Source organism: Rhyacophila brunnea, unplaced genomic scaffold (assembly GCF_057557595.1).
Source record: "Rhyacophila brunnea isolate RB1 unplaced genomic scaffold, BYU_Rbru_1.0 scaffold_13, whole genome shotgun sequence".
In the NCBI taxonomy this organism is placed as follows: domain Eukaryota; kingdom Metazoa; phylum Arthropoda; class Insecta; order Trichoptera; family Rhyacophilidae; genus Rhyacophila; species Rhyacophila brunnea.
In genome coordinates, this window is record NW_028232785.1 from 24,041,208 (window position 1) to 24,063,998 (window position 22,791).

A 22,791-nucleotide genomic window follows, 5' to 3' on the forward strand; every position below is an offset into this window, starting at 1 on the left:
GTTTTTCGTGTTGCGTCTGAGCGTGTGCGGCGCATAGATAATATACGTAAGTGCGGCAGCTCAGAGCACGCGCGCGACAGCTGTCACTTTTCGTCATTCATTTAGAAACAGAAATTTTAACGAAAAGGTGATAAACCCCTTTTCAAGGAAAAAAGACAGATGAATGAATTTATAATGAAATAAAAATACAAAAATGTTTAATTATAATAATTTTGATAAAATATAATATAGATAAGTAAAATATAATCCAAATAAACATTTATTTTTATTTTTAATCAACCGCAGCACCCCCAGGTATCTTATCCACGAGCCGCCACTGGTTTTACCTCAGAGTAATGATATCTAGAGAGCGGCTATTGTTCGGTTAAATAATAAAATTGTATGAGCGGACTTGAAAATATATAAGGCGTTGTTCTTACGAGGATGCTTTCCCTTTGTTTAATATGTCGATCAATGCATGCTAGAAAAAAATTAATGATGTCTCGTCTTTTTAGGTTGATCGAGAGAACCGATCATCATGAGCCATTCGCCAGCCTTGGAGTCTTCGCCGGCGGCTACCACCCCATCTACACCGGTTCTGAGGAACCTCGTCGCCAACGAGAGAAACCCGTCCCGATCTCCGCCCCATTCCAGAGACGACAGGTTCCAATATCAGCCGGAAAAGGTGACGAATTATCAACTTTCGTAATCTGTTCTGTGGTATCCATATGCTACAACCAGCTACTGTAAAAACTGATTCGTATGCAAAGTTATTAAATTCAAATTTTACTTATTTTTTACATATAGTGAACATTACAAATTATTAATTTAAGACATTCACAACATTACGTCATTTAGACATAAAGAAATATTATTAAAACAGTATTATATAAAAGTTATTAGACAATAGAAAAGTGTAAATACAAAAAACAAATTAGATACAAGGAAGTACACTGAATGAGTTACGTGATTTGGTTAAACAGAATTATTGCCCTCCCAATTGGCATTACCAATGGCAGGTTAGTTCTGCACCTTGGGAGAACAAACAACTGATGCTCCCGATTTCTAAGATAGTTATCGGGGACACACAGGTTAATACTACCAAGAATGGCAGAGTTCTCATTTTCACTGCGTATAAGTCGGAAAAAATACGTGGCCAAATATAAATATCGTCTTGTGTTTAAGCTACAGTATGTAAGCATGCCTAAGAGGAAGCCAGTTGAATAAAGCCATGGATAGTAAAAAGTGTCAAAATTTTCTTTTGAACTCGCTCCACCATAAGGTCGTATTTCAACTGATGCGGGGCCCAAACAATCGACCAACTGTTAAGCCGGTTTCTAACTAAGGAGTTGTAGAGGTGCAGGCGTGTCTGACTTAAAGTAGGCTGCGTTTTGCTGTCCTGCATCAAAACTGGCAGTGATTACCACATTCACAAAGAAATAGAGTAGAACATCGATATAACATCCTGTTAATGTTATACATGAGGCGTCTAATTACAAAATGCGACAAGTCCACAATTCAATATTTTCAGGAAACAACGTTTTTATGTTTCAAGCTTCAATTATTTGTTTTAACGTGAGATTATCTTTTCCGTTGTATTCTATGTCGAAATTACAACCAAATGGCGATTTGTTTTAGCCGATAAATCCTTAAATGTAATAAATATAGGCAAAATAAAATTGGACGTAGCGCTACTTGTACGTCACTTTTTAATTTATTCCGCATAAGGCATAATTTCCGTGGCACTGTCATGAGTTTACCAGATGCTACAGCATGCGAGAGGCCATTTCCAATATTGAACGTTTACCAATTACCATTGAACCAAGCTTTAATTAATATGAAACACGGACTTGGCGCTTTTTGTAATAAATCGAGACTTAAAATATTTTTTTTCATAGGGTTATGTTGCGTTTTGGAATTTATAGATCAATACATATTGTGTAAAATTGTACAAAGAATACGTGCGTATTTTTTTTCTCGATTTTGACCAAATGCGGACTTATCGCATTTTGGAATTAGACGCCTCACATATTTTAATCCAAGTGTCACCGCCCATAAACAGTGTTCTGCGCATGATAATCACGTCATACCTCTCGCATTCGAATTAGAGTCATATTGCCGTCCTGCTCGTAGACTGAACGTATCGCTGAAGTTTGCAACGCTGACCGCTAATTCACAAAGCTGCTCAGCACTTTAATTTGTTTGTTGTTGTAAGATAGCGAGAAAGAAGAAATAACACGCGCAAAAACAAAGTTATCAGTGGTAAGATCACATCTCGACGATCTTATAACATATATTGACTATTCGTCAGGTAACGAAATTCAACTATAATTATGTATTTGTATACAAAACCATAATGTTTTTTGACTCTCCTAAAGGCCAATTCTTGAATGAAGCAGTATTACCGGTTGCACAACCTAAGCGCAAACCCACTACAACGAAGTATATTAAAAGTCGACCGGTGGTGTCGAGTACAGTATGCAATTTAAGTATACACGCTTTGCCGGTAGAGGCGCTAGCAACTCTCCGTTTTGACATATTATTAAACATACGTAGTGAGCAGTCTGTTATTCTATTTTTTCTATCTTTTACACAACTATTACCGCTGAAAGTATTAGTTTGTGTTTAAATTCTCACTTAAATATTTATTGTGATTTTGTAATCAGAAACACACATGTTTGTTTGCAAAATACAACGGAAATTCCGTGTTGTAATATTGTTATATTGGGGACGTAACTGATTAATTGGCTACGTACTTCAACAATTCACAAACGTTTCGTTTTGGCATGTTTACTTTCTATCTTACTCTAACGCATGGATATAAGGTATAAGCATGCTGAATTCTTTCTCACTCGCACAAATGCATTTCGTTCGAAGCTTTATACACACAATATCTCCTGTAAAACTAAAAATTTTACGTGCTTCATTAATGCTTCATTAAAGCGGTGTTTTTTACTGCTTCATTCAAGAATTGGCCTTCTGTAAAGTAGCGTTTTTGGAGTTACACAATTTTCTAGTTTCAACGATATTATGTCGGATCTCAACAGCCTACCTCCACCATTCGCCACTGATATGCACATCGTCGGTCGAAATCATTACATAACGCTGATTTGGAGATACGATGTCTATTATAATATCTGCCCTTGACTTTCAAGTTAATTTACTCAACTAAATATTTATTCACCAATTTGGGTCAATCAAACTCTTATTGTTATAAATAAATAACTCAGTTTTATTTTCCACAGGTGAAAGAGTTCCAAGACAGAGACAACAACATGAAAAGAGACTCGCACAACGCCTCGGAGCGAGAGAGAAACAGAGACCACCACGGCGCGTCCGACAGGGACAGCAAACGCGAGTCGGTCAACTCGGACAGCAGACGGGAGTACAGTGCCGCCGCACCTGAAAGAGACGGCCCGAAAAGAGACTCCTCGCATTACAATCTGGAGAGGGAGAGCAAGAGAGACTCGCACGGTGATCCGAATCCCAAGCGGGACTCGCACGGTGAATCGAAGAGGGAATCGCACAGCGCCCAAGACAGGGAGAGGATGAGGGAGCACCAGAATCTGAATCTGGACCGCGAGAAGTATACCCTCCTCGGAGAGTTCGGAAAGGAAGACAGTCGACCGTCTTCGGTAAAGGTGACTTTCGCTTTTAGCATGGCATGCTATGTGTTGTCACACCGTAGAAAACATTTTCTTTTAGACGAAGCCTAAATGTGTGAATATGATGTTGAAAAATAATGACTCCTTGCCTACTTATTAAGTCAGCTCAACCAGCAGTTCGGCCCATCTTACCTTCCAACCTGGTCGCCTAAGGCTAATTTTGTTGCATTTAGAAAATTTGCGGCGTCACATTGTCAACGTGAAGATCTCTTCACTTGGATTGTTTGGCAATTTGTATTAGATTTTGTTACTTATTACAATTTTTAATTTTGCCTCTACGTACTCTAAACTTCATGTAAACTCAGTCAAAGAACATTTAAGTGCATGGCGACGTCAGTCTTGGGTAACTGCTCCAAGAGACTCCCAGTCTCGTGATACGGCCATTTAAGACTAGGTGTGGTTTGGTGGGGCCATTAACTTCAATGTCAAAACTGCAAGCGTTTCATCATGATTTTATGTTCATTGAAACAGTCCTCAGTATCATCTTCTTCTGTCGATGGTGCAACAGTTCAATTGGAGTCTCGTGCATTTCTTATAATTTTGAAGGCAGTTTGATTTTCCAATCGAATGATGTTACTCGTTATTGTGTTGGTAACAAGTTAATTATTTTTCTTCTTCTATTGGTAACCTTAAAAATGCGGCTAATATTCTAGTATGAAGTCTATTGCTTCGTTTACATAACCTGCGTACGTATTTATCAGTGTTTTACGTGATTATTCATCTTAGAAATACCGGTCAATGTATTGCTTTTGGTTTCCTACATAAAATTGATAAGATAAATTGATCGTCAGCTGAATGCAGAACTATTCTAACTCAAATTTGAAATATTTTGAAGGAGAGTTTTTTGAAACAGTCTACTTCAGTTATTTATTATTTATATAGACAAGTGTATGCACTTTTTTTTTCATCAATAATCCCACTAAAATATGATTTGTACATTTATCCATAAAAATAATAAATAATTTCAGTAAATTGATTCAAAGAACTCTCTCCTAAAAAAAATCAAATGTAACTTAGAATAGTTCTGTATTCAGCTGACGCTGTCCACAAGTATTTACATATACCTAAATTTTAGATTCAAATGTCTGTTTTGATACGTGTGAAATCAGTGAAATGTCAAATTTAAGCTGAAATTTATTAAACACTATCTAAACCTATGAATTTAAGTATTCAACGCTTATTTTGTATGTAATTGACTAAATGGGTGGATCTGAAATAATTCTAGAGGAATGTCATAGTACAAGTGTGAAGTTCTCGTCAAATGTGCCTGCTGTGTGAAGTCACTTGTAGCATTCATTCATTGGTAGAACAGAAATCTGTTTTTTTAATTCAATTTCATACATTTAGGCTCCATCTCTATTATAGAAGGTTGTTTCAACATCTTTTATATTCCATTTGTTTTATTGGTGTAAATGTCAGTTATTATCGATTCAAACCACGGCATTATAGGCCGATAAGTCACCCACTCGGCCATTGTGTATGCAAAAATCACATATTGTTTTTCAGAGTATGTATCTAATGGGTTGAGTAAGTGGCCGACATCCATTTTCTCATAAAAACAAAAATCTCTTAATAATTAATTAATATTAAGCGATAGGTCCACAATTCGATATTTGCGGGAAACAACGTTTTTATGTTTCAAGCTTCAATTATTTGTTTTAACTTGAGATTATTTTTTCCGTTGTATTCTATGTGGAAATTGGAACCAAATGGCAATTTGTTTCAGCCGATAAACTCTTAAATGTAATAAATATAGGCAAAATAAAATTGGACGTAGCGCTACTTGTACCTCACTTTTTATTTATTCCGCATAAGGCACATATTTCCGTGGCACGGTCATGAGTTTACCGGATGCTACAGCATGGGAGATGCCATTTCCAATATTGAACGTTCCCTTATTGGTTGACTTAAACACGCGCGAAATCAACCATGCTTTAAATAATATGAAACACGAACTTGGCGCTTTTTGTAATTTATAGATCAATACATATTGTGTAAAATTATACAAAGAATATGTGCGTATTTTTTTCTCGATTTTGACCAAATGTTGACTTATTGTTTTTCGGAATTAGACGCCTCATTTACTGTTACATAACAATGCTTGGGTTTTCTTGCATATTGTACTGGGCAAGATCGTCCAGGAATAAAAGGGTTACAATGCCAAATGGCAAAACTCAAGTCGCTAGAACAGATTCATATCGTTGCTAAACACGTACAGACCTACACAAACTTATCTATAGAATGGATGGGGGAGCCATTGTTGAAAACTACCCAATCAAGACTCGCAACTGGACAAAATCTGACATTCGAATGACATTTTCAAAATGGCGTCCATGTGGTAATACGTATTTCCATTTTTGACCATTCTTTAGATAATTTTGTAGGACTGTATCTCAATTTTTGTCAGTTTTGAGTTGTTTGATGTAATGAATTCAGAATTTGAATACGCACATATTCCACCAACGCGTATCTCAAAACATACTTTATAACATAATAGATTTAAACAATGACAAAAAAATCGTATCACAATAAAAGACTTTTATAAATAATATAAACTCGTATCTTGAGTTACGTGTTTTTAAGTACACAGAATACTGAAGTTCGACAGATGATTATACTGGAGCTGTTTCTCGTAAGTCAAGATACGTGTTTACTGCAGTAATATTGTGGAATGATTCACAGTAAAGTTGCAACGCATTCTCGTATCATCGACAATATGACTGATCGGTCGAAAGTGTAGTGCGATAGATTGAAGAAACATAACATTTTTTTCATGAAAATATATGTAACTATACTAAATGGATATTTCATAGAAGAAAATCTATTTCTGAATTTAAAACTGAGTATAGAGAATAAAGATGTTATTTGTCTCTCCTGAAAAGTTGTGTTTTTTGAGATACGTGTTTGTAGAAAATTACCCACAATATTGTATAGTTGATAACTGTCATAAATTTTAATTTAAATTATTGTTTCGATGATGGATAGCGTTGATTTTATTCATTTTTCATTATGACTTGCTCTACAGGGAAATCAAAGATTGTCTACGGGTCTTCAGGTGTCTATGGCGGCCGCCAACGCGGTCGCTTCGTTTTCCTCTACACCACTTCACGGAAATTTCTCTACAGGTAGGTACTTAACACAATAGGTTTTTTAATTAAGAAATGAATTAGCCGAACAAAAAAGGCCTAAAGTCCTAGAGTGTGGTAAGTGATGATATTACACGCCTACTTCAGACGGAAGTGTGAAATACAAAAATAAAAATTAAACAAATATGAACACAGCCGGCGCCTCCAAGCATCCCTGTCGCTTGCCAGTCTTCTTGCTTCTTCCCAGGTCAAACCAGCATCCCGTAGCTCCGCTGTATACACTCTATAGATAGTATTTAGCGGCCTTCCAGGACGTCGGAATCTGGTCGGCTTGAAGAACAGGCAAGCCAGGTTGAGGTTCTCTTCTGGCATCCGCAGCACGTGGCCAAGCCAGGTACAACGTCGCCTCTTTACTCTCAGCGTGATGAGAGACTGCTTGGTGCATTCTCTTTTCTCCTCGTTGCTCCTAAAGTCATACATTTGAATACCACCGCACATCCAGTATCCATCGCAAACATCTGTTTTCGAAGCTCAGTATACAGTGGCTCTTAGCCTTCGTAAGGTACCATGATTCGCTACCATAAAGCAGTACCATCAGAATGCAAGCGTCGTATAGGCGGCATTTGGTTTTGACCGAGTACAATCGTGAGTCCCAAACACTCCGTGTCGAGTTAAATGTTGCTCCAGCCATTCCCACTCGGATAGCGGGCTCTCTCTGCAAAATACCATCATCCGTGATGTGTACCCCTAGGTTCTTGAAGCTGTCGACGCTCTGTATATGTAGGTGATTGTAATCAAAGCACTCGTTTATCAAAGCGAATTTCCCCATGACAAATAATGGAAACTACGATGAGTCATTCCAAAACCGATAAATATTAAATAAAAGTTATTAATACAAAATACCTTTTTATATTTTTATTACAGGTTTTCCTTGACTTTTGTACAATTCGCTATTTTGTACATTTTTTAAAATTTAGATTTTTGTCGATAATGTAAAAACTGTATGCCCTGTCACCTTCTCAAATAAACAGGTATAATCTTGCATTATACCCGTTTATACTCATAGATTTACTGCTGACAGTACGTATTATTGCGGCCATAACAAGAAAATGCATGTGTAAACATGTATTATTGTGCAAGTTGCAAGATTGCATGCATGAATCAAAAAAGTTCAGAAATTTCTGAATTTTCACGCTACAGTTGGGATAGTTCGGTATCTGTGCCTGCGCAGTAGAACAATAGTGGCGAACCTGCCGGTAAACTCATTTTAGGGTTAACCGATTTTCACAACCTGACAACATCTCGTCTCGCTTACGCTTGAAGAATGAGATTGGCGAGACAGTCATCACTTGTACGTGTAAACAGTTATTATCGTGATAGTTTAAAATACACGCTATTGCTGCAAGTAAATTCATGCGCTATTAGAATGCGTGCCGATGCGTTGTGCGTTTTGCCAGTTTATTTGTTTATGTATGTGTAAATATTTCTACAATCTAGAAATATGATCCAGCCTCTCAGTGGAAACGTTTTCTACTTTCTTTCTATTTTACTTTCTACTTGATTATTGTAAACTGTAAGCTGTCTGTAATTATTGTCTGTAAAATATAAATCGTATTTGTAACCAAAGAATTGGCAGACACTACTCGCAAGTGGAATCTTACAGGCTAACATATGTGAATTAGTTGTTGTCCATCCACATGACCTCCACTTGACCATATGTGAAATTTCATCAGCGGGATTCAAACCATTGGCTAATCAGCATAGCTCACTAACTTCCGCTCCATAGTGGGTGGTAAAATAGAAGCCGATTGTAAATAACAATGTGATATTTTATGTTTTGTGTGTTTCGAACAGAGATTCACATTACATTGCCACTTAGGATGCAGTTTAGAACAGTGATAGCCAATCTTATGTTAGAAGACGGCACAAGAAGAAGTCGTCAATGATAAACTTGTTTGTGTTTGCAGATCATCAGTGGTATGGGGTGACACAGCAGACGCCTCCTGGCGCTGCCCCGCACTCCCCGGGCGCTGTCAGTTGGGGGGGAGAGGCCCCCGGGGCCACCTCCAGCGATAAGGTAATGAGAACTAAACAGATAGGAATTATTTGAAAACCTACCTAAAAATGCATTCCCTTTCCATATAATGGCATAGCTGGCTTTAAAGTCGTTTCCTCGTTATCAATATCTGGGCCTTAAAGCATATGGACACTACACAGCACCTCCTAGGAATGGCTCACCAGTCTTTATACCCTAGCTCGGCTGTATATGTCACAGACTTTTAACGGAAGCCGGAATTCTATTGGCTTGAATAAGAGGCAGGCCAGGTTGAGACATTCTCGTAGCATCTGTCACATCTTCATTGAAGTTGATCAGTAAGCCTCAGTGATCGACAACACCACACGGCGCTGTTCTCTTAAAAGAGATGCACTAACTGACATTCCTTTGGATATTAGATACGCTTACCATGGCCCCTGCACGGGGGATCAGGCATGGCGGGTCGACCACTTAAGTGAGATAAACACACTACGAATTCGCTCTAATAGTAAAAAAGTCGCCTGCGGCTCTATTTCACAAGCGAAATTATATTTTATAATAATTTTTAGTGTGTTTCCTGGCTAATAAAAATGACTATTTATCCAATATGGTGAAGGGCTGCATGTTACTTGGTTAGGTACCACAAAAGGGGGTCGCGATCATTGCTTCATATGATACCGAGTGCCGACAATTCAAGTTGATTTATTTAAAAATGCCAAAAATTTCGGAATACCCTTTATTTTACACAGAACCCTGCAGTTCCGCAGAATACCATTTGGGGATCACTATTGTTGAACATTGAATAGGTTGGGGGGCCGGCATAAGTAGCGTTTCTCATGAAAATAGCTTCGTAGGTAATTTTCAGTCGTTGCCGGCATCCTCTTTCTTGATCTGCACATACAGATACGCAGTGCATCCACAATGCTCAAAGGCGAAAATACGGTAGTCGGTGACTTTCACTTTGTGTTCTAGTTCTGTGGTGGTTCTCGACTAATTCTGCATTTTTCGAATTATAAGGCATGTTTTTAATGAAATGTACAACGTATTCCTGACTCCAGTTTGTTGTTGTTTTTTTTACAGTCGTCAGAAACGGGCGCGCCTCGCCTGTCGCGCAAGGAGTCCTATAAGGCGCAGCGGCAGCACTATCGCAAGGAAAAGAAGAGAGCGGCATCAGCGCTGCTCTCTTCCCTGGAAGACCCGGCCGTCGTCATTCTGGCCGACTGGCTCAAGGTAAACTGACACCATAAACTTATTTAGAATACTTAAATTATCAATCACAAAATCTCGAAAATAGTGTTTTGTACCTATAGGTATTATAAATTATAACAAATGTGTCGAAATGGGCTATCGTCTTTCAATGCAACAATATACGAATATTATATATTGTATGGTAGTGGTGAAGAGTGGAGGTAGGTTGTAGCGATCCGACATAAATAGTATATATTATATACTTGGTTAGTCATATTTATTTGTTTTCATAATATTAATACTATCGACCAAAGGTACTTGATGGAATTTGAATTTAAATTCTAATGGATTCAAGCTCTGTACTATTCCATTTAAGTCGTTTTTTGCGGCCTGGGATTCACCTTTTGGCATCTACAGGCGTCGTGTACACTCACCAAATGACACTTCAACTATTCATAATTTGATTATTGTATTTTTTGTGACCTCTGACTGGATAGGTAGATAATGGAGTTTTTACCTACTTTATTGTATTGATTTACTATATAAGGTAGAGTTAAGAGTGTTCGTTGTCAGTGTGTGTTTACCTTTGGTGAGTGTACACAACGCCTGAAGATGCCGAAAGGCGAAACCCGGGTCGCAAAAAACGACTTAAATGGAATAGTACAGAGCTTGAATCCATTAGAATTTTTATTTGTTTTCATTGAACTATATGATATAATCTCAATAAAATTGTCAATGTATAGAATAGAATATAGAAATATATTATATAGAAACCTAGCAGGATTCAAACCTGCGCCCATTGGGATTCGTGCCATCGTGCACTGACCACTATTCTATACGTGCCTCATCTAACTGTGATGAATTTAACTAACGGTAAAAACCATTGGGCGATGGTTTCTACCGAATTCTGACCTTAATTTTTGCAGTATGTACAACCATCGAAGCTTGCCATTTTTATAGTATGATTATTTGATTTTTATGCGTTGTACAGTGAAGAAGCGATCTGTCGTGTTGAATGGTAGACTTTCAACTGACAATATGTCAAAAAGTATGAGCAAAATATTTGATAGAAGTAACAAATGAAATTCTTACCGTAAGTGGGATAACCCTGTACAATAGAGGTGGGAAAACTGGTCGATTTTGAAGACTAAGTATACTTACTACCAGTATAAAAAAATACTTAGTGTCGAAACTTGTTCCAAAATACTTACTAGTATTTGAAATACTATATAGAGCGTTTGGCGTGCGTATGCGACATAAGTCTCATACTCAACTGGAACTAAAACCATCTCCATATTAGTATTTGAAATATCGGCTTCAATAGAATCGGTAAAAATACTCTGAGCTCTGCTTTTCGAAATGTCCCATTTATTATAAAATTTTAAACACATTTTAAATTTATGAGTTGTTTTTCTGTTAGGTTATAATATTCTTGTTCATAAAATGAATAACAATGATTTTATTTTTATTTTAAACAATATGTTTTGAGCTGTCATAACACTCATAACAAGCTTGTGCGTCATCAGGGAATGTGCTGCGACACAAAATTTATGACCTATTAGTTTAACTGGCGAGCGACTCGCAATGATATCATCACAAGTTTTTTGGAACAAGTTTATCGGGCCACACATACTGAGTATGGGTAGTTTCATCTGAGACTTGAGTACACAAACTGGTGACAGTGTTTCCAACTCATCTCTACTGTACAATGTTCTGCATTTTATAGATCAACCTATTCTTCTTCTTTTGTCAACTTTCAGGTTAGGGGATCTTTGAAATCGTGGACCAAGCTCTGGTGCGTGCTGAAGCCAGGTCTACTGCTACTCTACAAGAGCTCCAAGGCAAAGGTTAGTGTTGATGACATAATACACCTCCGACAACCTGTTCACTACTAAATTGCACTTCATTTATATTAATTATTGATGTATTGATTTTCAGAGTAACCATTGGGTGGGGACCGTACTCTTGAGCGCGTGCCAGGTGATCGAGAGACCCAGCAAGAAGGACGGCTTCTGCTTCAAGCTTTACCACCCGTTGGAGCAGAGCATCTGGGCGCCCCGGGGCCCTCACAACGAGACCATAGGTCACTAAACTTCATCATTAACTATATATTATTATTTAGACATTACTTTTTTGATTTATTATAAATGTATTGCATCGTAGATAATTCATAGTTAGTAGTTAGTAGTCTGTTTTTTTTACCGGCAAGTTCGCTAATATCGTTCTACTGCGTAGGCGCAGATATTGCACGGTCCAATTGTCGCGTGGAAATTCAGAAGCTTCTGATTTTCTTCTTTTTTGATTCATGCATGCAATCTTGTGCAAATTTACGTGATAATACGTACAATCAGCAGTAAATCCGTACACGTGTAAATGGCGTATAATGTTAAAATCATAAATTTCAGTCAGTCTTGTTTGCATTGATCCACGCTGCCACATGTGTTTTCATCGATTTGTATTGCAGGTGCCGTAGTGCAGCCATTACCAACGGCGCATCTGATCTTCCGCGCCCCATCGCAGGCGGCCGGCAAGTGCTGGCTGGACGGCCTGGAGCTCGCCCTCAAGTCCTCGAACATGCTGCTCAGGTCAGACCAACGGTACTATCTCTCGTGTGTTTTTCTTTTCTTTTATTATAATTATTTAATTTTTCTTTTATCTCTATTTATATACATATTATGTTATTTTGTGTTTTATTTTACGTTTATGTTACGTTTTGTTTTATTTTTAAGTTATTACCTTTTTAAAAACCTTTTTAAATTTTCTCCAAAATTTGATAACCTAGTTAAAACTGAATATGGATTTGGGAATGTAAGGGCAAAGACACACGCCACTGTAGTTACACGCATTGACGCCAGTTGCGAGGGGTGGAAGCAGGCTGTTAATATCTGACATAAAAAGTGCACACTAAATTTTGTCAGTCAAACGTATTTACTTTCACTGAACTAATATTACAATCTGTAGATAGTGTTTGTTAGTTGTTAAAATTCAATTAAACCCTGCGTAATCCAAGCCATAGTAGATATTAGTCAAAAATTATTCGTTAATCTATAAAATATCTAAAATTATGGCATTAAACCATACACAACCTTAGATATTTTATGGACAGAAGAATATTTTTTATCAATTATGGTTTGGTTAGGCAGGGCTTAATGAATTTTAAAAACTAACCAACACTATCTGCAATAATTTATAGTCTGTTCAATGCAATGACATTATTAATGGACGACGCACTCAGTACAGTAGCTAGCAAGTAAATTCGCCCATAGTGACATTCGCACGTGCATAGGTAGACGTCACGCAATGTCCATTATGCGATATCACGCATCGGGAATTTATAGCAATATCACCTTTATTGTAACGGCGTTAGAACAGTGTTTCTAGTATCAATGTTCGTTTGAGCGAACCTGTTCGAACAGAACCATTCGGCAGACCCGACAAAAAAAGTGAGTGTCATTTTTTTTCCAGATGCTTCGTCCATATTAATGTCATTGGTTCAATGAAAACAAATACGTATGAATGACAATGTTTAGTGTGAACTTATTATGTCAGTTCTTAATAGCTTACTTCCACCCTTCGTCACTGGTATCTGTACTGTATTCTTTCTTCTTCTCGGTCATTCCCTCATGGCTAAGTGACTTAAGTGTCTGCACCCCTCACGGTCACCTGCTTCACTCCACGTCACGTGCCCCCTCACCCGGTTATTCCAACTCACTCCTTCCCTAGAGCCTACCCAAAACCACTGGTTATGGTTATCCGGTATCCATGTCCAAAAAACTGCAGAATGTCTCAGGTTTCAGCGAGTTTCTGGGTGATTAACTGGTTTGTCCTGTGCTCTGTCTAAAAATACGAAGTATTCGTTGACAACACCACATTTCGAAGGCATCAATTGTCTTCTGCTCCCTTGCCTTCAGGGTCCATGATTCGACACCGTACAAAAATATGTTATACTAATGTTTGCACAAGCATGATTTTCTAGATTATTGAAATTTCTTTATCCTTCCATATATTATGTAGTGGTATGACATGTCTTTGCATTTTTTGCTATCTGTGTGTGCCTTCTTTTTTCTGCTTCACGGGCGGATTTTCCACTAATGTTCGATCCCAGATATACAAACTCGTTCACTGTTAATCGATCTCGGACTAATACTTGGTATATTAGTTGTCAAATATATAAAATTTTCAAAAATACCAGATTACACTGAATGTTGTCTGTTTTAAATAAAGCTTATCGCTGCGTGTTTCTGTGTATAATGCAGTGACTCACTGTGCAGCGCATGCATCTATGCTATACACAAGGCTGCTTTCGGCAGCTAAGGATAGTTTATCATATTTATGTATTGAGATACCTATTATAATTGTTACAATGAGTTAGCCGTTTGAACTGTCAAAACTGTCTATCTCGCTCTAAAAGTTAACACAGCCAAGAGGGATGCTGTTAAAACATTGCACTTTGCACATTTGCCGCCGATAGCAGCCTTGTGTATAGAATAGATGTGCAGGTGTGCATTATTATTCTTTTTACTGTATTCGCTACTGCCATCTCCCCTATCTAACTTTCCGTCTCTTGCCGGATATATCAAATTAATGTATTGTTTGTAATTATTTTCACAAGGTGCGGAGCGAGCGGAATCAAGGTTACGGATGCGACAACTAATCACGAGACGCAGTGGTCTCCCGAAGACCTCGAGAGGCACTTCCACGAACACGGTATGAAAGTATACATAATTCTTTTCCATCAAGATCTTTAATATGAATTTCCTAATAATCTAATGCTTTATTTATATTACGTCATCTATATTGTAGCCGACACGTCATAGCAGCCGTTTAAGGAACTAAAAATCCCTTCTCCACGTATATATTATTTTTTCCAAGATTCCGTTGTTTTAACTCTACATCCTATGGCGTATTGGCCACAAGACGAAAGTTACACTGTGATATAAATATTTTGTTTTTACATTGTACTAATTTTTTTTTTAAATCTATCTTGGACCCCCTCCGTTTGCTGTCTCTCTATTTTGGCTATGGATTTGAAATCTTTCCTGCTTCTTTGTTTCGTTTTAACGATTTTGAAATCGTGAACTTTAACCTAACCTAACCTAACCTGCATTTCAATAATCTCTCGTGCTAACTTTATTAATCGTAAATTATAAATTTGTGTTATTTAATTTTTTGTTGTTCATGTATAAAAACTGTAATAAACGTCCATTTATGTTGTGTTTCAAACAATCATATATTAAAAAAAAAAAAACATACCATGCATTTGTTGCTATGCTATAAACAACGATATAATTGTAACTGAATTATATTTAATTAAATTATATGGCTGTCAAATTTTTATGGTACTATTGATTTTAATTATTGTGAACGAATAGTTGTCAAGTTTTTATCTATAATTATGGAAGTGAATTCTTTGCGTTCCACTCACACTCCTTCACCGTGCGTTTCGATTTCTGACACTGACAGTCCGCACAAAATGACACCGAGCAAAGCTAAATTCGCAACGAAGAAATCGACGCCGACCCGGCAACTGCAGACCAGCTCTAGCGTTCTGAATTTGAAGAGATCCATAGCAAAATGGCGGAAGATTATCGAGAGATTTGAGAAAAAATTTGATAGTATTTCAGGGGATAGTGTTGATTTTGCGGACAAATTTTGCGATATTGGTAAAATTATCAATGAAAATGTTACTACATCGTCGAGTAGACGTCATGATGAAGCGTCGACGTCGTCCGGAATGGATTTTTTCAAAAAGAACATGAAATACACTTCGTCCCTGCGTTCGAGAATGTTTAAAAGCGATGAAAAGAAAAATAAAAACAAAGTGGCCGAAAAAGTATCACGTTCGCTGACAGTATCGCCGCTGAAATCCGATATTAAATTTGAATTCGATGACATCAATGCTGTGAACACGGACGGTTCAAGTGCGTTGCCTTTAGGGACATCAATTAACGATAGCACACAAAACACTACGAATCACGGATTTATAGAAGACAATCTACTCAAAATTGTCTCTGCTTTTCCGCGTAGAAGCTCCACACCGTCTGCCTTTTTCAAAGTCGGTTTCAATGAAGGAAATACGAGCATATTACCGCCTCCCGTACCTACGAAAAGTCAATTTCTCTTTGCTAAGTACAAGAATGATGTTTTCGATCAAGGTACTTCGATCGGCAATTCGTGTAGTGAACTATCTGCGAAACTTAAGCCGGTTAAAAACTTTTTAAATGTCGGTAGTTTTCATTCCGGTAGAAAATCGGCTGAACCCCGGTTTGATTCGTCCGGTTTCGAGGCAGGTGATAAAACAGCGAAGATTGCAAATGCCGATTGTGATAAGGTGACGTCGAAAAAAACGAAGAATGTCTGTGATCTCGAAACACCGCGATCGAAACTCGACAATACAAGTGTAGTTGATTTTGATACGGTTGCCAATGAATCACAAGCAAAATTGAGTCAATCGGCTAAAGTTCGTCAAAATAGTTACGAGGGTACTGTCTTTGGACGTCCAATGACCCCGGAGAGGTTTTCGCTTATCGATCTCGGACGTCTGCCATCGTCAGGATTGTCCAGAATGAAGTTAGTCGCTAGTGAAGAAAGGCAATCGCAACTGAGTCTGCATGTTGCAGGGAAAGTTGTATATTCTACACCTAGTATTGGTAATTTGTCATCTATGATGGTAGACCATCTTTTTTCTTCTTTATTAGGCTGTTGTGAATCCTTGTCGCTCGCCAGTTTTCTTCCAACTTCCCAGGTCAAGCCAGCATCCCGCAGCTCCAGCTTATAAACTTTGTGGACAGTATTTATTACCTTCTAGACTGGTTGAATCCTGTTGGCTTGGAGAATAAGCAAGCCAGGTGGAAATTCTCTTGGGGCATCCGTAGAATGTGGCCCTCACTCTTAAGGCTTAATTACATTGGCAGACGCGCAGATCCAACCAGATCTAACGATCCATGCTGACCGTCATGACCAATGTCTTTACACTATAAGAAATTACACGCAACGATTCGATCGCGTTGGGCCTTGCTTTTGATTGATTTAAAATAAACATAGTGTTGCTATTATTAAAAATATAGGTTGACCGAAAACTATTTCTTTGTTAGATTGTTGGCTACACTGAACGGTTTTCCTTCGCAATTTTACGTCAAAACTCAGCTGTCAAACTTAACCTCGCAAGCGGGCGGTAGCTTCGGATATTTTTTTACGTTCTCGGCATTCTTCGTGAATCGTAAATAGGATTGTTTCCAATTTGCTCACAATCATTCACGATCCCGGAAAACCATAGATAACAGATTTTGGCAATCGTGGCAGACGATCGGGCCAGACGCAATCTGCCAAGCATTAGTGTGATAGGCCTCGTAGCATGAAACTACAGAGGTCGCGAAAAACATCCCGTCTAGGAATCGTTTTCGAAAAACTTTTGCGATTCGAAGATGTATAAGGTAAAGACATCATTTCTCTCCGATGCAATCATGATTTGGAACGTTCACGGGAGCTGGGAATCTTGTTTCACATATAAATAGTATACGTGGTGTTGTTAAAACCAATACCCTGTATTTTTTTCAATTATCGGAACATTCTTTAAATAATTAAAAAACAATTGAATTTGAATTCTTAAAAATTCGACAGTTCTTTATTAATAACTGCCAACAGTTGCTAACAGTCAGTTTTGAGTGAAACCATAATGGATATTTACAATAGTGTACTATTATCTCACATGTTTGACAACACACGACAATAATTGTATCCGGTAAACTTGCAAAAAATCGTCTTTGAGTAAGGACACATATTTTTTCTTGCTAGGCTTTATAAAAAATGGATCAGATAAAGATGGATGTCTTTAAAACGAAAATATCTAGGAGATGTGTGTGTCTTTTGTCATTTAGACATGGTGTGCCCCATTGGTGAATGGCGGAGGTAGGCTGTCAAGATTCGACATAAATAGTGCACACTAAACTTTGTCAGTCATACTAAATTGTTTTCATTGAACTATGCATACAAGTTGGAGATGGTGCTGGTTAATTTTTAAACAAGTCCATAATAGATGCATGATAGTCAAAAAATATTCATCTATCAAATTTAGTCCATGGTTTTGTCATTTTGCAGAATATTTTGATCGATCACTATCACTGTTAATTCAAAGATGGAGAGTGCCAACTGTAATGCATTAGTATTTTGAACAGTTTCTACACGTTAAAATTGCTTGCGATATTGCATCCATAGATAATATTTTTAACAGAACCCAACCTGCAGACCATAGATAATAGACAACATTCTTATAGAAAATATATAGTGCCAACCGCTAAAAACAAAAAACACGCGATTCTGACATCAATCGAAAATGTAGAATGTAGGCATGTAGAAAATGATAAATAAACGTTCATAGAATCATGCGGGTGTCGATGCAATGCGGTAAGCGTGAGGTGACCTCATTGTTGTTCTGGTGATATAGGCAGATTTTGCTTACTGACAATGTTCGTTTAAAGGTTCAAAATGTGCTACAGGATGGGAGCATCAGTCTGATAACATTTTAAACACCAAGAAAAATGACATTACACACTTTTTTCCCGTAGTGGCAGCTTCCCGTGACGTCAAGTAATAGTCCGCGACATGCACCATAATTTATTTGACGCTTAACAAGCAGTTGTTGTTTTTAAACGATCGACACATTAACAGTTTTGCTCGGCATACCCGAGAAGTAGCTCATTATAAAAGTGAATAAATGTATGGAGAAAATCATAAACTAAAATGTCAATGAATGTTTCCTCATTACATCCGAGATCTCGCTATTTCTGTGATTGTAATAACCAAGTTTGACTGTATACATCTTTCCTACAGAGTCTACTTAGTTCCAAAAACTACCCCAAATTCTTCACTTTCATTTGTTACATGGCACATTCACCCTTAAATGATGAGAGAGATAACTGTATTAAAGTACCCTTTTTGATTCTCTGTATATGCTAAACTAGGCTATAAACCTTCTACCCCACAGTAGCAATTATAATAGTGCCCCCTCTGCTTTTTTTGTCTCTTCCGCAGATTTAGACGGCGCCGACATAACTGAGTCCGACTCGGAAGGAGGGGGCCAGCAGCCCCTGGATGAGACAGAGCTAGACGGGTCCGTGAGGCCGCTTATCATGCCTTCGGGTCAGAGAGATCCCTCCGGGGGGCTGTCTTCCAAGGTTATCCTAGACCGTGTCGTCGCAAGACTGAACGCGGTGTATGACGACGAGCTCAACGACGACGTGGGACAGGTGACTGGTGTTTTGTTATTCGAATGCTGATCGTATACCCTGAGAAAGTCCACATTTAATCGATTTATATGAGACCCTAGAAATCGGTTCAAAAAGTAAAAAAGCAAGTCCGTACTATTACGTTATTGTACAGTTTTATCCAAAGATGTTGAAAAAAAACATTATTCTAAGTAATGTTGGCTATCGGTTTTAGTATATTAAATTAAGGTAGGTATCAATTAATTCCTTAATTACTAACCGACGTCGCGGATCACTCCATTATTTGGTTTTTATAATGTACTTGCTAATAATTTAATAAACTATTTCTTTTATTCAACTAATACAGGGCTAGTCAACCTTTTTATACCTACCGCCCACTTTTGTATATCTGTTAGTAGTAAAATTTTCTATCCGCCCACCAGTTCCACAGTAATGGTGATTTATAAAGTAGGGTACTTAATAAAATTTAGAGTTTTTGTAAATGTTTTTAAAACCCCTACCGCCCACCATGAAAGCCGGAACGCCCATTAGTGGGCGGTAGGGACCAGGTTGACTACCCCCGAACTAATAAGACACAAGATTTAAGAATGTAACATTTTAAATACTGAATATTATATAAATCTAAGATAAGACACCCCTAGCTTAATTGGAAAAGCATACTGGCGTGGATCTACCAGACGTTCAAGCCCCATCGGGTGTCATAGTTTTTTCTACAAAATTATTTTTTCTAGTGTGCATGAGATGTTTTCAAATTGTGTATATTCAATATGTAGAATGTTACATTCTCAAATCTTGTGTCTTAATCGTTGAATAAAAAAATGGTTTTTTTAATTTGTATTAGATAGATGTTCTAGTATTTATTGCACCCTTCCAAGACAGGACTCTAAATAATATGGCCTATTTATTCTACTTCCAGTCTGGCGAAGTGATGGAAGAACTGGGGGAAGAGAACAAGTCTCTGCTGTGGTTCCTGGTGAAGCAGGTCCGTCCTGGGATGGATCTGTCTAAGGTGGTGCTTCCAACCTTCATTCTGGAGCCCAGGTCTTTCCTGGACAAGCTCTCGGATTCCTTCTACCATTCTGATATTTTGGCCAGGTGAGTTGTATGCGTTTTATTATTATTGCAATTCATCTACAGTCGAGAGATGTCAAAGAAACCTTTTTATGACGATGGAGTTCCAATTAGATGGTCTACTATGGGCTGTACAATCCGTTGTGTATATGATTTGAAACGAGAAAGTGACACCACTGCAAAATGGCAGCAAATTTAAAACTGTCAGCTATTATTAGTACACCCCATTTTCTTCATCTTTCTTTTGACCATGTTCGATCCTAATAGAATCATATAGGCCTCCACTTAACAGATTTTTGTTTTTACGCATCCAATTATTATTCAACGCAAATTGAAAAACAATATGTGTATTTGCCAGACCCAGAATTGGAACCTGGGTCTCGTAATGACCCCATGACATAATAAGCAGACACCCTAAATTACTCTTCAATTAAATAATTCTTCTGTCACTGTCAATCTGCCGCAATACGAGTGGATGAATGTGAACCAACGGCCAAGGTTGAAGATAGGCAGTGGAGATCCGACGTAAATAGTACACACTAAACTTTACACAGGGTTCAACTGAATTCGAAAACTAACCAACGTCTGCAATTTGTATTCCTAGTTCAATTAAAACAAATAAGAAAAACTGACAAAGCTTAGTGTGCACTATTTATAGTGGATCTTAACAGCCTACCCCCACCCTCCGCCACTGATATGAATAATACAAATACATGTTTCAGTGCGTGGCGACACCAGGATCCGTTTGACCGCATGAAGACAGTGGTGACGTGGTATCTGTCCGGCCTCTACCGCAAACCGCGTGGCCTCAAGAAGCCGTACAATCCCGTGCTCGGTGAGACCTTCAGATGCTGCTGGCAGCATCCGCAGTCCGACACCAGGACGTATTACGTCTCCGAACAGGTTTGTCTCTATTGTTACGCAGATTATTTTCTTATATTATATAGAAAGTATTTTTGAAGTAAAAAAGGAAAACACCCTCAGGTGGGGTTAAACCACCAACCTTTGCGATGTGCACTTGAATAGTCTATAGCTCGATAGCGTGTCGATAGCTTTAAACTAGGGGTGCACATTATGAGAGACGATACTTTGTAAATAGAGCTCGCTATTTTAGTTAAAAGTTAAAACAAAATGACGCCTATTCGATGCTTGCATTCTCACGGCGATGCAAATCTTGGCACCTTATGAAGGCTCAAAGCAACCGTATACTGAGCTTCGAGAATAGATGTCTGTGACAGATAATGGATGTGCGGTGTATGGCTCTAGGAGCAACGAGGAGATAAGAGAGTGGACCAAACAGCCTCTCATCATGCTGAGAGTAAAGTCGCATGGCTTGGTTATGTGCTACGGATGCCCAATGAGAATTTCAACCCGGCTTGGCTGTTCTTCAAGCAAATCATATTCCGGCGTATCCTTGGATACCTTGAATGCACAAAGCGCTCCAATTGTTCAGTGTTCTTTCTTGTTTTTTCCAGGTGTCTCACCATCCGCCGATATCAGCGTTCTACGTCTCCAACAGAAAGGAAGGTTTCGCTATCGAGGCCAGCATCCTGGCAAAGTCAAAATTCTATGGTCAGTACGGCATACTTTACTTTATATCAACCTAAACCAATCAAATGATCTACGCTCTCGTAGCTGATTCAATCTCTCTTGTTTCTGTGCATTTGCTGCCACATATACGGAAGTAGACTTAATTATTTATCGATCCTACCTTTTGAAGTTTACTACCGCTGTGTGATTTGATTTGTTCAGCAATTGTTTCTTCTTCGAGGAATGTGTGATGCCATGAGTCCGGTGGCGAAGGGTTAAGAAGCTGTTAAGATCCGACATAAATAGTCCACAATAAACTTTTGTCAATCATACGTATTTGTTTTCATTGAACTAAGTCTACAATTTACAGATGGTGTCAGTTAGTTTTTAAAATTCGTTGCAGTGTATAATTATACATTTAAATCTTCCTCAGGCAACTCTACGTCGGCCATCTTGGACGGGATAGCCAGAGTCACCCTTCTGCCCCTCGGAGAAACATACCTCGCCACTTCTCCGTATGCCCATTGCAAGGGGCTACTCGTCGGGACTCTCACTATGGAACTGGGAGGACGGGTGACGATCGCATGCCCTCACACCGGACACACGGCTGAGATCGAGTTTAAACTGAAGGTGCGTATTGATTGCTCTGAAGCCGTGGGTGCGGCTCAAATCCTGCGTCTGACAAAATTACATATTGTACTCTCAATGTGTTTTAGATCCACTGTTGCTGGGCTTAGAAAATTTTCTACGACACTGAAAACTTTCACAATGTCACCATGACTGTAGGCCATTCTCAAAAACGCCATGTGAGCTTTGACGACAACATAAACATTGATCCCTGCAAACCAACCCGCCCTGTACCACATTCGGTCTTAATCAAGCGTATTGCGAGGCCCTATGCTTGGTATGAAGCATCAGCAGTATTTTACCCTGGTAATGTCTCATGAGCAGACACCCAAGACTGAGGGCGCCACTCTCGCATGTGAACTTTGACTGAGTTTACCGATTGACAT

At 38.4% G+C, this 22,791-nt stretch overlaps 1 protein-coding gene across 3 annotated transcripts in view; it reads left to right on the top strand.

Moving 5' to 3' along the window:
- The window catches only part of Orp8 (Oxysterol-binding protein-related protein 8), a 39,284-nt gene that overhangs the window by 10,493 nt on the left and 6,000 nt on the right, over nucleotides 1–22,791 (top strand). Inside the window, exons 2-15 of one of the 3 annotated variants that reach the window (XM_085940625.1) lie at nucleotides 495–664; nucleotides 3,225–3,620; nucleotides 6,670–6,769; nucleotides 8,698–8,807; nucleotides 9,846–9,995; nucleotides 11,714–11,800; nucleotides 11,892–12,036; nucleotides 12,418–12,550; nucleotides 14,566–14,660; nucleotides 18,984–19,198; nucleotides 20,094–20,272; nucleotides 20,971–21,151; nucleotides 21,724–21,820; nucleotides 22,212–22,408. In XM_085940625.1, the coding sequence (XP_085796751.1) occupies nucleotides 518–664; nucleotides 3,225–3,620; nucleotides 6,670–6,769; nucleotides 8,698–8,807; nucleotides 9,846–9,995; nucleotides 11,714–11,800; nucleotides 11,892–12,036; nucleotides 12,418–12,550; nucleotides 14,566–14,660; nucleotides 18,984–19,198; nucleotides 20,094–20,272; nucleotides 20,971–21,151; nucleotides 21,724–21,820; nucleotides 22,212–22,408 (2,232 nt within the window). In that variant the 5' untranslated portion in view covers nucleotides 495–517. The remainder of the gene's footprint in view (nucleotides 1–494; nucleotides 665–3,224; nucleotides 3,621–6,669; nucleotides 6,770–8,697; nucleotides 8,808–9,845; nucleotides 9,996–11,713; nucleotides 11,801–11,891; nucleotides 12,037–12,417; nucleotides 12,551–14,565; nucleotides 14,661–18,983; nucleotides 19,199–20,093; nucleotides 20,273–20,970; nucleotides 21,152–21,723; nucleotides 21,821–22,211; nucleotides 22,409–22,791) is intronic. The other 2 variants (XM_085940627.1, XM_085940626.1) reach the window with 2 other exon arrangements.